At 49.0% G+C, this 15,733-nt stretch overlaps 1 protein-coding gene and 1 pseudogene across 1 annotated transcript; both read right to left on the bottom strand.

Moving 5' to 3' along the window:
• Positions 1-1,558: 1,558 nt before the first annotated feature.
• LOC100974961 (E1A-binding protein p400-like) lies at positions 1,559-5,473 on the bottom strand (annotated as a pseudogene).
• Positions 5,474-9,318: 3,845 nt separating this feature from the next.
• LOC117975965 (E3 ubiquitin-protein ligase HERC2-like) lies at positions 9,319-12,361 on the bottom strand. Its single transcript, XM_034938399.4, has 2 exons — positions 12,155-12,361; positions 9,319-10,785 (listed from the first exon to the last, which is right to left on the bottom strand). The coding sequence occupies exons 1-2, from the start codon at positions 12,317-12,319 to the stop codon at positions 10,609-10,611; spliced, it is 342 nt and encodes a 113-aa protein (XP_034794290.1). The 5' UTR covers positions 12,320-12,361; the 3' UTR covers positions 9,319-10,608.
• Positions 12,362-15,733: the final 3,372 nt, after the last annotated feature.

Below are 15,733 nucleotides of genomic sequence, written 5' to 3'. Positions count from 1 at the left end.
AGCACCCCCACCTCTGCACACGTCCACATGTGGAGACCCTGACAATGGGCCCTGGGAGTGCCGCCATCTGTGCCTGCTTTCCATGCCTGCAGCAGCCATGCCCACTCTCCAGACTCTCACCCGCCTGGGTCAGTAGACGCTTCACTGCCTGTGGTCCTGCGCCTACACCTGGGCCTCTGTACCCGTCAGTTCCCCCAGTCTGGTTCTTATTCCCTGCAAAGAGTAGGGAGCCTGTAAGGTCACCTGTTGAGCAAGCTGGGGGAGAAAAGTAGGGTGGGGATGGGAGGATGAGGAGGAGAAGCTCATGGTCATGCTGGAGACTCAGCTGAGCAGAGTCTCTGCAGGCCCATTGGCTGCCTAGCCAGTGGTGATCCTGCTCCCACCCTCATTTCTTCTTTGTTAACAAAACCATGACCTCATTAAATATTGGACACCTATAAACCTCATGGACCCTCTTCCAGCCTCCCCACCGTGTACTGGTGAGTCTAAGTCAACTCTAGTCATTTCATTCCTCTGGACATTGACTGCTTAGGGCTTGGGCATGAGCTGCCTCTTCACCTGAGCCTGAGCCACAGGTACCCTCTGCACCTACCACGCTGATGCACTGGGCCAGGGAGAGCGCCATCTGGATGGAGATGAGCTGTGAGGAGCTGGTGGCTGGGCGGATCAGGTTGTTGTAACGGGTTTTGTTCAGAAGGTCGTCCATCAGTTTCTGCTCGGCATGGGCCATGCGGCAGTCCCCTGGGTAAACACACAGACATGCTGGGCCCTTGTGCAGCTGTCCCCCACTGCAGCTGACAGCTATGAAGCAGGAGCTGAGAGGGCCAGGGAGCACAGAAACCCTGAGAGCTGGCTGAAGCAGTGAAGGTGCTGGCCGGCCTGGCTCTCCCTGGGGACTTCAAATGACATTCATGACAGAGCTCAGCTACCTCCTCCCATGCCATACCTCTTCCTCCTCCTCCTCCCTCCGTCAATGAACAGCATCCCACGCTCTACACATCTGATACAAAACTGGGTGTCTCTTCCTGACCCCTCCCTTGGTTCATATAAGTGGCCACCAAGTCCTGTGTGTCCTCCCACCTCCACGGCTACAGCCATGTCCCTGCCTCCCCCGCCCTGCCCACCTTCTATTCTCTCCACCCGCACTCTGCCCCTGCCATCCATGTGCCATACAGTGGCAGACTGATCTTTCTACAGCAAACCGGACTAGGGCCCTTCCCTACCCACAGCTCTCAGAGCTGGAGGTGGAGTTGAAACTCATGTTTTGGCTTGGCATTCAGAGCTCTTTCCCCCTCAGCACTGGCTTATCCAGAGTGCTCACAGTGCAGGGCAGGAGCCTCGTAACTCAAATGTGGGTTTGGTGCAGAACTGGGTCAGAGGTGGTGCTTTCCCTATGAAGAGACAGGGCCGATATGGGGGGATTTTCTGGGTTCAAAGTTAGACCTACAGAATGCAAAGTTTCTCTGAGGCACCAAATGGAGGGGTCCAGCTAGCAGCTGGCTCCTGGTCTGGAGCTTCAGGGAGAGGTCTCAGCCCAGAGCCACATTCAATAGCCAGCTTACATGCAGCCTCCTGCAGGGAGCCCCTGGAGCTTCCACAGCCTCCGTTCTGCCCCTCTGCATACCCCAGATCTCTTGCCAAGTGGCATTTGGGTCTTCATGTCATCTCTCTCCCATGTCTGGGAGTAAAGGTGAGGTGCAGGGACTTGCGCTTGTGTACTCTGGTGTCTTAAGGGAGAGTGTGTCAAGTAGAGTGGAGGCGGCTTGGAAAGAGGGAGACTCAGAGGAGAGTGAAGGACACATGACCAGGCGAGCCTGGGAGCAGGAAAAGAGAGTGAGCAGAGGAAACTGCTGGGTCAGGGGAGCCGATGGGAGGATCAGGGAATGCGGGGGGCTGGAGAGGTGGGGGTGGGGACATTGGCGAGGGGCTGCCTGGCTCGCCAGGCTCAGGAGTCAGTTACATCCTCCCACAAGGGCCAGCTCACCTGGTCGCCCCAAAGCCCTCCCTCTGTGGGTGGGACCAGAGGGCCAAGAGCACGGATAACCCAATTGAGCAGGACTGAGGCGGACTCAGGTGGGTGCTGGGCCGGACTCCTGGCTGTGGGGAGCAGCCGCCACCCTGCCTATTGCATCCACTTTCCAACTCGCTGCCTATCTGAGCAGATGCGATATTGGGCACCTTGTGAAACATGCTCCTGGTGCACCTGCTGCCTGCTGCCCCTCCTGCAGAGTGCCCGGGCTCCCCAGAGGGGATTCCTATGGAGGCTTGGCCTAGATTCTGAGTCCTGCCTCTCATACCTGGGGCTGCTACCCCAGAGGCCAGCTGCTTGAGTACCCCGGAAGCCAGTCTGTAGCCCCAGGCTACAGCTGGGTGCATCCCACAGCCCTTCTCTAATGTACCTATTTGGACTGACTGCTCATTTCATAGAGAGGGGTGTGTCTTGCCCCAGACCATCTGGCATGTCTAAGGCAGCTGTGGGGTCAGAATCTGCAGCTCCCAGCCCTCAGCCCAGCAATAGTAGGAGAGGCTGGACCCCACATCTCTGAAGTCCCACTGGGTTGGTGCGAGCGGACTCCCAAGTACAGGGCTGCTCTGCAGGCTGTGGGGCTCATGCGCCAGCTCTGAGCCCACCTGATGTGCTCAAGTTGCTCACCTTTGGGCCTGTCCTGCCTCTCAGGCGTTCGGCTGACCCGAAGGGCCTCTCCCTCATCTTGACCACCAGCTACAGGCTCTGACTTAAAGGTTCCCAGAACCTTAGACCATTTGGCCGGCCCCCCATTTCTCACCTGAGGAAACTGAGACCAGAGAGGGATAGCAACTTTCTCAAGGACCCCCAGCAATTCAGAGGCAGAACCAGGTCTAGGAGCCTCTTCTCGATAGAGGTTCTCCCTGTCCCCTGAGCCTTCTTTGGTGCCTCATTAACTTCCCTGTAAGGAAACTGCCCCGCTGAGGCTGGAAATGGTGCTGTCCAGGGTGGTGTGTGCCGGTGACTGCGCCTCTGTTTGTACTTGTGAGTGTGTATGGGGGTGGGGATGAGGGGTGGGAATAAACGGCAGGGATTCTGGGGGCTGGATGCACTCCACCTCACCCCAAAAAGGGGCGCAGGAGAGCCCAGCCAAGCACAGCACGTGCTTCGACTTTCCAATCTGCTGAATGCCTGTGAGGCTGGCTGGGCCCAGAAGACAAGGGACAGGCCTTTCCCCATAGATGGCGGGGGGGGCCCAGGATGGGTGGAAGCTTCTGCCGCAGCTTTGGGGGTCACAACCCAGCCCATGGGCTGACACTTAAGCAGAAAAGCCACCTCTAGGGGTCAGTCATAATCTAGTGATTCTGATGAGGAGGGGGCCCCACCAGCCTCTGTCCAGGGTCTTGTCTGGGAAAAACTGCTCCCTGGCAGAAAGAGGCTAATAATTTGAGAGAAGCCATAGCTGAAACCCTAAGATGTGTGAGTGTGTGTCCAGTTTGAGAAAGCATATCCGACTTAAACATTTGTATTGAAAAAATGGAAACATATTCCCCTTGTTTTGGAATACAAACTGCAGAAAGCAGCAGTTAACAGAATCTTATCGGAAAGGTCAGATTCTGCATCTGGAAAGGCACAGTGATTTTCAACTGTGGTGTGTGTCCTTAACTGAGGAAGGGAAGGTGAGATTTATGTTTAGTAAAAGGCAGCTATGAATTTACCTTTTATAAAGAGCTTGCCATATACTATTAGTGCTTTTTCAGTCATGTCAGAATCTGCCGGATGCCTGTGGAAATGCAAATTCCCAGGCTTCATTCCCAGAGATTCTGGTCCTGTGAGCCTAGGGTGGGGCCCAGCAAACTCTATGGGGTGGTGCAGGCTGCCCCAGGACCACACCAAGAAACACTGCAACTGGCCCCCACACACATCCCAGTCCCCAAATATGTAGGCAGGCATCTTATCTCCACAGAACAGATAGGGAAACTGAGGTCAGAGTGGGGAAAGAAACGTCATGGGGCCACCCAGCAAGTAACTGTAGCAGAGCCACGATACACCCACTGCCTGCAGTCACCATCTCTGATGACAGCTCCACCTCCCCACAGGAATCTTGCCTACCCCCACCCCTACCTCCTGCTGCCCCTATGGTGGGTCTCTGTCCAAGGAAGATGTATCCTAGGTCCTCTAGGCTGACTGCGGCTCAGAGGAAACCTTGGCCCAGAGTGTAGGAGCTAGAGGGGTCCTTGGAATTCATGTGGGGAATTTGAGGCCCAAAGAAGGCAGTCCTCACATTTGAACTCTGTCTGGAGAAGGGCTAGGTCTTCTTCCTGAGTGGTAGGTTTGACTTCACCAGCCTGGCCCTCAGTCAAGCTGGCTGTCCAGGCCCGCCACACCTCGGGGTGGGTGACCAGAGGCGGTGGTGCCATAAAACACGTTTCCTGGGAGATCCACCCCCAAAGCTCAAAACATTCCAGGGCTGGTGATTTGGGCAAGCCCCCTTCCCTCTCAGCCCAGTTTCCCCATCTCTACAACAGCTGTGCTGGTGGAGACTTCTGATACTGAGCTGCAGATTTTCTCCTGGGTGCCTACACCGCCCAGGTTGCCGGCTCCTCTGTGCCCACTCTTCAAGAAAGTCAGCTCTTAGGTAAGGAAGGTGCCTTGGCCCTATCAGGAGCAGGAGCCAGTGCACCCCCAGCTTCCCAGACCAGTGGGGATGACCCAGGCTGCCTACAAAGCTGCTGCCCAGCCCAGAGACACCCGCCTGGGAGGGTGGCCCTGGCCCTTGCAGCGGCTCTGAGAAGAGTCGGCCCCCACTCCAAAACTGGCAGAGCCACCCATGCCTTCCCTCAGCCCAAAGAGGCTTTTAGGAAAATGAATCGTCTCAAGTTGAAACCCATGGGGTTGCTGAAAGACAAGACAGTGCAGGGTGAGCTGGTGCGAGGGAGCGCTGCTCGGTGCAGACTTTGCAGGGAGGGCACTTAGGGAAAAGGACTGGAGTCTGAGAGGGTTAACTAGCTTAGGGTTAAAGGGAGGGGATGGAGCTGGAGTGAGCTGGCCTCGTCCTCCCCTTTGGGCCTTCCAGCCTGGGCTCAGGTGATTCAAGGGAGCAAGCACCTCCCTCTCCCAGCCAGGGAGTTCTCGCCACATTCTGCAATCAGTACCATTCCCTTGGGGGCTGGGTGACAGCCCCCACCTCTGGACCTGGCTGGAACTGCTGTCTCAATTCTAGATCCAAAAGAACCTCTGGCAGCTTCTCCATCTCCCTCTCAGTCCAGCCTCACCTCTTCGCCCGTGGAGGAGCTCCAACAGCAAATCTGGCAACTGGAGGAACAAGGCAGGAAGGGCAGGGTCTGAGGAAGGAACCACCTTCAAAAGGCAGCTCTGCCACCTTCTCTCCAGGACTCTCAGGCTTGCTTTCCTATTGCTCCCTCGACATCCTTTTGCTATAATCTGGCATGTTGACGTATAGTCTGTAAAAGCAACAACGCTGTTGACGTGGAGCAGACTTCCCATTTGGGATGGTTTGGAGAAGTTAGGTTTGAGGGCATCCTCTCTTCTGCAAACTGCAGCAGTAATAGATGAGATATACAAAGTAAATAAAGGCTGGGTGCGGTGGTCATGCCTGTAATCCCAGCACTCTGGGAGGCTGAGGCAGGAGGATCACTTGAAGCCAGGAGTTCGAGACCAGCCTGGCCAATATGGCGACACCCTGTCTCTACTAAAAATGTAAAAATTAGCTGGGCATAGTGGTGCACACCTGTAGTCCCAGCTACTCAGGAGGCTGAGGCAGGAGAATCACTTGAACCCGGGAGGCAGAGGCTGCAGTGAAACGAGATCCCGCCACTGCATTCCAGCCTGGGCGACAGAGTGAGACTCCATCTCAAAAAATAAAAATAAAAAATAAAGTAAATAAAAAAGACATGCCCAGGCTGAAAAATAAGTTAATTATCTCCATGAACGAAAAGCAGAAAAGAAATGCAAAGTGGTTGGAGGCTGAAGAGCCTGGACCCTGCTGGGCTTTGGGAACCAAAGATGGTGGCAAGTCCTTTGGGATAAAGAGGGACCAAATGACTCCTAGCTAGAAGCTGGGAGCTTGGGTGTACCCCAGTACTTGAAAGGATGCTGGCTGGGCGTGGTGGCTAATGCCTATAATACCAGCACTTTGGGAGGCCGAGGGAAAGTAACTCTTATGTCAGTGTGAAGCAAATCAGACAGGACAGGGGAACATGGAGGGGAGGAGAGCCCAACCAGGGCCTGGTTCCAGACCCACCGCACCTGCCCCGTTGAGCCAGGAGCACAGGTGGCTCTCTGCACAACACCAAGAGCAAGGACATGCTTTCAGCTCCACTTTAACTCAGGTTCCTAATGTGACAGCAGGCTTGTCAATCCCACTTGCCCCCGTGGCTCACACCAGAAAACTACCAGCAGCGTGAGTAAGGACAGAAGCAGGAGACAGAGGAGCCAGGGTTGGGGAATCCCACAGCAACCCACAGGCCCTCATCACACATGGCAAGGATGCGCCCTCACTGGGCTCACCACCACCAGACATCACCTTCACTACCTGATACCCTGCCTGGATAACACCACTGTAACACAAGAAACAGGTCTAGAATCTAGCATGTATGCTACACCTGAAGGAGCAAGAGATGGTAATAAAATACAATGAAATTTTTAGTTTATTTAATATAAAATTTAGAGCCATAATCAAAACGTGTAATTCTGATGGGGTTCACTACTTATAAAAACTTCACAGCGCTCTATTTTCAAATGTAAATGGTATTCTGTGGCTCCTCGCCAGCATGTAAATAATGATTTACTCTGAAATACGTTTCACGGCTTATTTTTGGCAAGCAGCGATTTCTCCAACTCACGTTTTCCAAGGGAAAAAAGGACATGAAATGTCTCCAAAAGTCTCTTACGATCTTTAGATAAACTACTGTTCAACAACTGCATCCGCCAAGTCAACACACGCCAAGAATCCTTCACTCACAAACACTTAAGGTGAGAAAACAGTGTCTACCCATGCAGGAGAGGGAAACATTATCTATGCTTATGAAGACAGTCTGGACTATTAGCTACTGAAAAACTGTGAATGCATTTTTCTTTTTCTACTTTCCAAAATTTTTGTGAGGTGATACTTACTTCTATGTTTGTGTCTATTCTTTTTATTTTGTATTTTTTAGTAGGTACATCCTTACTATAAATCTGCTGTAGAACCAATGTCGCATACAGGACCCCACATGCCACAGGAACCAAAAAGTCACATGCAGCGAAGACGAAGACACAGGAGACAACCTGTGTGGACAGCACAGAGCCACCTGCCCAGGACACCAATGGAGCCACAGGTGCAATTCAAAATGTTCTTAGTCGTATTAATAAACATGGCCAGGTGCGGTGGCTGACGCCTGTAATCCCAACACTTTGGGAGGCTGAGGTGGGCAGATTACCTGAGGTTGGGAGTTCAAGACCATCCTGGCCAACATGGTGAAACCCCATCTCTACTAAAAATACAAAAATTAGCCAGGTATGGTGGCATGCTTCTGTTAGTCCCAGCCATTCAGGAGGTTGAGGTAGGAGAATCATTTGAACCCAGGAGGCAGAGGCTGCAGTGAGCTGAGATCATGCTACTGCACTCCAGTCCAGGCAACAGAGTGAGGATCCATCTCTGGGTGGGGAAAAAAAATTGTTCTTAGTCACATTAACAAAAGTAAAAAAAAAAAAAAAACACACCAACAAGAAAAACAACAACATATAAAATTAATTGTAATAATGGCTGGTTGCAGTGGCTCATGCCTGTAATCCCAGCACTCTGGGAAGCCAAGGCGGGCAGATTACTTGAGGTCAGGAGTTCGAGACCAGCCTGGCCAACATGGTGAAACTCTGTCTCTACAAAAATACAAAAATCAGCCAGGTGTGGTGGTAGTCCCAGCTGCTCGGGAGTCTGTAGTCCTGTAGTTCCAGCTGCTCAGGAGGCTGAGGCAGGAGACTCACTTGAACCCAAGAGGCGGAGGTTGCAGTGAGCCAAGATTGCACCACTGCACTCCGGTCTGGTCAACAGAGTAAGATTCCATCTTAAAAAATAAAAATAATTTTAATAATGTATCATAGTTATTCCAACAGATCAAAAATATGACCATTTCAACATGAAATCAATATAAGAAAAATTATTGAGATATTTTACCTAGGTTATTTCATATTAAGTCCTCAAAAACCATCTGAGTAGCTTACATATGTAACACATTTCAATTTGGACAGTGAAATTTGCATTGAAAACATCTGATCTCCATTTAGACTCATAAAATACACAGTTGACAAAGTAGACTCCCAAGGCCAAGTGATTCTAAACATACTTAAGTGCTTTCTAATAACAGAATCAAATTTTCAAACCTGCATTTTAATTAATAAAAATTAAACAGATAAAATATTCAGTGTCTCAGCTATGACGGACAGACTTCAAGTGCTGATCAGCAAACGGTGTTGAGTGTAGCCAGACGGGCCAGCGCAGGCTACACAGCTGCAGCTCAAACAGCACAGCTGCAGGTCAAACAGGCCAGTCTCTCTGCGCACGGGAACAGTCTGGGCAAGCAGGAGACAGGGAAAACGGGCACTGCCCTCGTGAGAACAAAGGACACACAACAGGAACCCTGCACTCACCTCCTGCCAAAGACCAACAGCCCCACGAAGCAGCCACCTCAGAAAAGGGAGAGGCATTCAAGAACTTAGAAAAGCACCTCTGGAAAATGCTCACTTTAAAACTTTGCATGTAACTGTACATTTTAATTACAAGGTTTTTAACATCCATTTTCTCATGTATTCTTAATTAACTCTGTGAAAGTAAACACAGCTTTTATTCTTACTCCTATAGTTACTGTGTTGGAAGTTCATCTATGTGAACAAGCTGTTGCAACTGAAATTTTCTGAGAACAAATCCCAAGCTCTTTCCATTGACACAAACTATATTGTTTAGTTCTCTTTATTTCCATTTGTTAAAGACCAGAATGTGTGAAATATGCATTATCACATTAGAAAAACAAAACAAACATCAGAAAAAGGTTTTGCAAAATAGCATTTACTAAAATCTATGACAGAAACTAGCTCTAAAACTTCCTGTTTCAAAATTTCACTGTGTGTCCACTAAGTTAGTTTTTCTGGCTGTGGACAGCAGGCCCACCCCATGCCGCAGGCCCACCCCACGCCGCAGGCCCACCCCACGCCACAGACCCACCGTGGCCCCATGAACAGGCCAGCTGAGAGCTGCAGCCACTGCCCAGGGCTCCCTGCTCTGTGCTCGGCTGCCTGACCCAAGCTGCCAGGGCTCTGCTTTCTCTATGTGTAGAAACAAAAACCAGGAGCATCAGTTGACAAAAAGCAGATTTTTATTGAACAGAGGTATAAATGTGTTTCATTTCCTAATAAATCTCCTTCACAAATCACCTTGCTGTTTCGCTCTTCTTGAATGATCATTTTTAGACAACACTGTCTGACCGTTTTGGCTTCTGCCAAGGTTAGCCTCTGTTCACAGGCTGAGTCTGACTTCTTCTTCCCACCTCCTCCTAGTCTGGCCTTCCAAAATAATGCTCACCATTCTATCACATTGACTTCAGTTTTGAAAAGAAAAGTTATCTTACAAAGTAGTATGTATAACTCTGTAATATATAAAGTGAGGCAATGATACAATCAGTTTTAAAAATAACCTTCCATGATGATTTTCATTTGCATCCACCTGCTTATTAGTAAGAATCTTTTTACATGTTTACTGCACACCCCAATTTCTCTTCTGTGAAAAACTTCTGAGTATCATCATACCCTCCAACTTCTCCTCTCACCTATATTGAGAAGGGTCTGCTCTTTATCCTAACATCTATACTAGGTAATTTTCAGAATATTCCTTCAATCACCAAACAAATTTTTGAGATCCTTGCGCTAGATTTCACTATCTTAATATGAAAACCAATAATCACCTATTAAAATACAATACAGGCCAGGCACAGTGGCTAACACCTGTAATCCCAACATTTTGAGAGGCCAAGGCAGGTGGGTCACCTGACGTCAGGAATTTGAGACCAGCCTGACGAATATGGTCAAACCCCATCTCTACTAAAAATACAAAAATCAGCCAGGTGTGGTTGCAGACGCCTGTAGTCCCAGCTACTCGGGAGGCTGAGGCAGGAGAATAGCTTGAACCCAGGAGGCGGGGGTTGCAGTGAGCCAAGATCGTGACACTGCACTCCAGCCTGGACGATAGAGCAAGACTCCATCTCAAAAACACACACACACACAAAAAAAACACCATTAATAAGTAAATAAATAGGCCAGGCGTGGTGGCTAATGCCTGTAATCCCAACATTTTGGGAGGCCAAAGTGGATGGACCACCTGAGGTCGGGAGTTCAAGACCGGCCTGACCAACATGAAGAAACCCCGTCTCTAATAAAACTACAAAATTAGTGGGGCATGGTGGTGCATGCCTGTAATCCCAGCTGCTCGAGAGGCTGAGGCAGAGGAATTACTTGAACCTGGGAGGTGGAGGTTGCAGTGAGTCAAGATCGCACCACTGCACTCCGGCCTGGGCAACAAGAGCGAAACTCTGTCTCAAAAAAAAAAAAAAAAAGTAAATAAATAAAACACAATACAATACAGCTAATATGATTTACCTAAGAAGCTGTTGTATGAGCTGAACCAGAGGCAAACACTGTTTGCCAGAAGACTCACAGATCCCCATACTAATAAGGTCTTTATCCAATGGAGTCCTCCTTCTATGAAATGTTGAGGCATTCGCTTCCTGTTCATCAATTTCTTTTTCCTTCTGTGCTTCTTTTTTTGTATCCTGTAATTGATAAACAGAAATTGTTTACAAGTGATCTCATTACCAGGTGTGAAGAAGGCACACAGGCTGGCTGAGCCCTGACCCCAGTGCCAAGCTATCCCAGCCTCTGTGGCTGCCACACACACCCACCCACAGGCCCCCACCTGCCCTGTTGGAAACCCCAACTCATTTGTGCAGTTTCAAATAGTGTCTTCTTTTTACAGATCCAAGGTCCAGGCTGCCTCTGCTGATGCTCTCCAGCCTCCTTCTGTGAAGTCCCTAAAATCCTTAACCCTGCTAATGGCTCACACAAAACCCAATGTGATCGGCTCCACACACGCAGCATCCAGCTGCTCTGTAAGGACAAGAAGGAGCTAGAATTCTCACACACAAAAGTCCTGGTTCAAATGCAAATGGCAAAGCCTCTTTGGAAAACTATGAACACACACTTACCCCAGGACCTAACAAATTCCACTCCAAGTGTTTACCCAAAGGGAGAACATATGTTCACTAAAGTACTTGTTCACAGCACAATCGTGGCAGCTCTACACAGCCAAAAACCAGAAAGCCTGGGCCTGGGCGCGGTGGCTCACGCTTGTAATCCCAACACTTTGGGAGGCCAAGGTCGGGGGATCACTTGAGCCCAGGAGTTGAAGACCAGCCTTGCAACACAGTGAAACCTTGTCTCTACAAAAAAATCAAAAAACTAGCCGGGCATGGTGACATGTATGTGGTCCCGGCAACACAGGAGGCTGAGGTGGGAGGATCATTTGAGCCTAGGAGGACAAGGCTGCAGTGAGCCAACATCAGGTCACTGTATACAGCCTGGGTGACAGAGCAAGACCCTGTCTCAAAAAAAAAAAAAAGAAAACAAAAACCAAAAACAATTACATGTCCTTCAATAGGAGAATGAACTAACAAACAGTACTACACCTATAAAATGGAAAACTTCCCAATAATCAAAACGAAGTCGCAATACACACAACAGTGAGTGAATCTGAAAATCATTCTCCAAGGCAAAGCAGGAAAGAGTGCATACTATACAGTTATATTGCTGCGACACTCAGAGCAGGAAAAATGAATCTAATCTCAGGGCAGGGGAGTATCCTGGCTGCAAGTGCCAAGGAGCACAGGGATCTTTCCGGGTGACGGGAATGGTCTACATGATGAACAGGTTACCTGTTAACTTCACTGAAACAGACAACATGCAGTATTTTATCACAAATCATCTCAATAATTTTTAAAATTAGCACATAAAAGAATTTTAATTTAAAAAAATACTTGGATATAAGTTTAGTGTTTTACTGTTTTCAGTTATTCTTCACATGTGTGAGTGTGGTATTTCCGATCTCAGCCCACCACCAGGTCACGTGTGCCTCCAAGGCCATACCTGGATCTCTGCAGTACTGGCTGCGTGTAAGGCTGACTCCAACCCTCCATCAGCCATCAAGCTGCCCACCAGAAGATCAATCACCAATCGATGACCTGGACTTATGTTCACTTCATTGCCTGAAACTGAAATAGAAAGTGTGTGCCAATTTGAGCGAAACGCCATCCCCTCCCAGCACCCTGACCCATGCCCTCTCCTGTTCCTTCCCCAAGCCCACCTCCGCAGGGCAGGAGAGCAGAGTGCCCGGGCCTGCTTCTCAGCGGTGGGCAACAGCATGGACCAGCCGCTCTGCAGCATGGCCTGGGAGGCCGACTGCATGGTGCTCAGCACGTCTGCGCTGCTTGCTAGGGTCACCACCGTCTGCTTCAGGCTGTTCAGGAAGACGCTGCCCAGACCTAAACCAAGGAATTCCAGGTCAACCTGGTGACTAATGGCAGCATGCAACTGAAAGGAGAAAAACAATTTTCACTTAGAACCCCTAAAAATGAGTGAATTTCAAAGTCTTATTAAACACTGAATAAAAGTCAATTTGAAGTATTATTTAAATAGACAAAATAACTTCTCAGTTTATGTATTTTTAAAAACTGGACTAAAAAAACTCTTACCCACAATAGCTGAAGTATTTTCTAGAGGAATTTTTTTTAACCCCACTATGAACACATATATGGAAAAGCTCAAGATGAGCAGAAGAGCTAAACAACTAGCAACAGCAACCTCCACCCCGCCCCAACAATCTGCACCAAACACAGAAATAATGGCTACAATGTAACCACAAAAGCTGCCACAGGCGGTGGCTCATGCCTGTAATCCCAGCACTTTGGGAGGCCGACGTGGAAAGCTCACTTGAGATCAGGAGTTCAAGATCAGCCTGGCCAACATGATGAAACCCCATCTCTACAAAAAAATCAGCCGGGTGTGATGGTACACACCTGTAGTCCCAGCTACTTGGGAGGCTGAGGCAGGAGAATCACTTGAACCTGGCAGGCCAAGACTGTACCACTGCATTCCAGCCTGGGTGACAAAGTGACACCCTGTCTAAAAAAAAAAAAGAGCTGCTAAAAATTAGACTGCGGAGCTGAGAGTACACAGGGAAACTCCTCAAGTGCAAAACCAAAATTCACATGGGCACACACAGCAGGAGTCAAGAGGTTCCGGGCTCTGAAAGCAGAGCCAAGCCGCCAGGCTTCAGCACAACCTCCCACACGGGAATGCACACAAGGACCCACTGAACCCGAGCTTCCTGCAGAAGGCTGGGAGCCACTCAGGATCACCTGCCTGCCAGCCAACCGCAGCCAGGGGGCAACACACTGCCCGTCCCAGGCTTTGGGTAGCAAGAGGCCCCATGAGAAATCAGAGACCCGGCCTTGCCCTGTGAGTAGAAGTGAAATCAAAAGCACACCACTCATCTAGGTATAGATATCACAGGTCAGGAAATGACCACCCAAACTCACCTAGAGTCTGTGAAACCTACAGAACCCTCAGGACCCCGGAGAGGCAAATGCAAAACCATACGCTGGGACACCTCGACAGCCTAAGACATACACAAGGCCACGCCCCACAGCACCGACCAGAACAGACACATCACTGCAAACCAGGAGGGGCAGCAAACACCTGGGGCGCAACCACGCAAACGCCAGGATGCCACAGGCATGGTGATAAATGAGTGCTACAGAGGACTAGAGGAGAAGCATGCTCCAGACCTCTGCTCAGTTCATTACTGCAACTAAACACTACACTCAGTTCTGTACATTCTAGAAGCAGGGCAAAAAGGGGAGGGGCTGGAAGAGGGACATGACGGGTTGTTACAAGAAACCACTGTAATAAAAGGGAAAAATTACTATGTCGAGAAAACCGTGGTTCTTGTCATTAAGTTAGAGGGTTTTATTACAAAGACAAAAGATGATGATCAAACACTTCAGCTTTAGTTTTGCTAGGGAGGAAGACTTTTGTAGCTTTTATTTTGACCCTAACCACAGCCTTCATGGTGAGGAAAGGAAGGTATTGCTTTGGGAGCTGAGCTTACTGAGTAGATCAAGCTTGTTCAACCCACGGCCCGAGGGCAGCATGTGGCCCAGGACAGCTTTGAATGTGGCCCAAAGTAAAATTTCTTAAAACATCATGAGATATTTTTGGGATTTTTTTTTAAAGCTCATCAGCTATCATAAGTGTATTTTATGTGTAGCCCAAGACAATTCTTCTTCCAGTGTGGCCCAGGGAAACCAAAAGACTGGACCCTCCTGGAGAAGGGTTTTCACAGGACAGAGGAGAGACAGGCCAGCACTGGTCTCTCAGCTGAGCGCTGTCTCTCTCCATCACCTGTGATCTCACCCAGTCATTTCTCCACACGCAACAACAGTAAAACAGTAAGAATGCCAACAAACTAATGATTATAGCAAAAATAACACAATCCATATACACTCTTCCTGCATGCCGAGGCTGACTTCCAGGACAAACATAAAATAAACAGATCAAGTTTTTTAAGCCTTGCGTCCATTATTAGTGCATTACAATCTTACTTTAAAATACTTCACCCAACAGGCTAAAACCTATGTCCTTCAAAATACATAAACCTTCTTACAAATCGCTAAGACACTTATAAAAGGAGCAAGAGGAAGGGAAATCATGAATACCTGAAGTCGGGGAAGATTCAGCGTTGCCACGGCCACGCACTCTTTCTCCTGGGGCGGGGGCCAGTCCGCGGAGCCATCCATCCCCTCACTCACCTGCCGAAGCAGGAGATCCAGCTGCTCAAAAGTCACTGAGCAAATATCCACCCCAAAAGGGACATGGAGGCCAATGGACCACTCAGAACACGATGACCAAGCAAAGCTCTAAGAGGAAACGCAACAATCGGAAATGAATCTCCAAATGCGGCTCTTGGTCTGTCGCACAGGAGTCACCAGCTTGTGTGATGGAGCTGCCTTATATTATTACCTATCATCCCTCTAACTGCCCAGTGGAAAAGCATTCATGGGTGTCTAGCTCACACACTCTCAGCTTCCAATTCTCCCACCCATTTCACTAGCCCCATCTCGCTTGGCCATACCTAAAAAAGTAAAAACATTTTAAAAAATCTTTTCACTCTCAAAATGATTAATGCACATTAATGGATGGCAGTGAGGCTCTCCATCCACTTGAAGTGGTATAATAGCAACTCTACTAGACAATGAATTGTTAGACACATATAACACACACACTACCTTTCATAGTGAGAGAACAAGTAATCGGCAAAAATCTAGGAGAACTGTAGAACACCTTCAATAAACTGGATCTAATTTATAGAACACTTCACCCAACAACAGCAAAATACATATACTTTTTTTTTTTTTTTGAGACAGAGTCTTGCTCTGTCGCCCAGGCTAGAGTGCAGTGGCGCGATCTCAGCCCACTGCAAGCTCTGCCTCCTGGGTTCACGCCATTCTCCTACCTCAGCCTCCTGAGTAGCTGGGACTACAGGTGCTCACCACCACGCCTGGCTAATTATTATTATTTTTTTAATTTTTATTTTCAGTAGAGATGGGGTTTCACCATGTTAGCCAGGATGGTCTTGATCTCCTGACCTCGTGATCCACCTGCCTT

Source organism: Pan paniscus, chromosome 16 (assembly GCF_029289425.2).
Source record: "Pan paniscus chromosome 16, NHGRI_mPanPan1-v2.0_pri, whole genome shotgun sequence".
Taxonomy (NCBI): Eukaryota; Metazoa; Chordata; class Mammalia; order Primates; family Hominidae; genus Pan; species Pan paniscus.
The sequence above is the reverse complement of the archived record's forward strand: the minus strand, read 5'-3'. Positions and strand labels throughout refer to the sequence as shown.

Excerpts from the sequence above, each read along its gene's own strand:
- LOC117975965 (XM_034938399.4), bottom strand. The coding sequence starts at position 12,319 with ATGGCGTTTCGCTCAAATTGGCACACACTTTCTATTTCAGTTTCAGGC. Across the intron at positions 10,786-12,154 it reads CCAGTACTGCAGAGATCCAG|GATACAAAAAAAGAAGCACA; the intron begins GTATGGCCTTGG and ends TATCAATTACAG.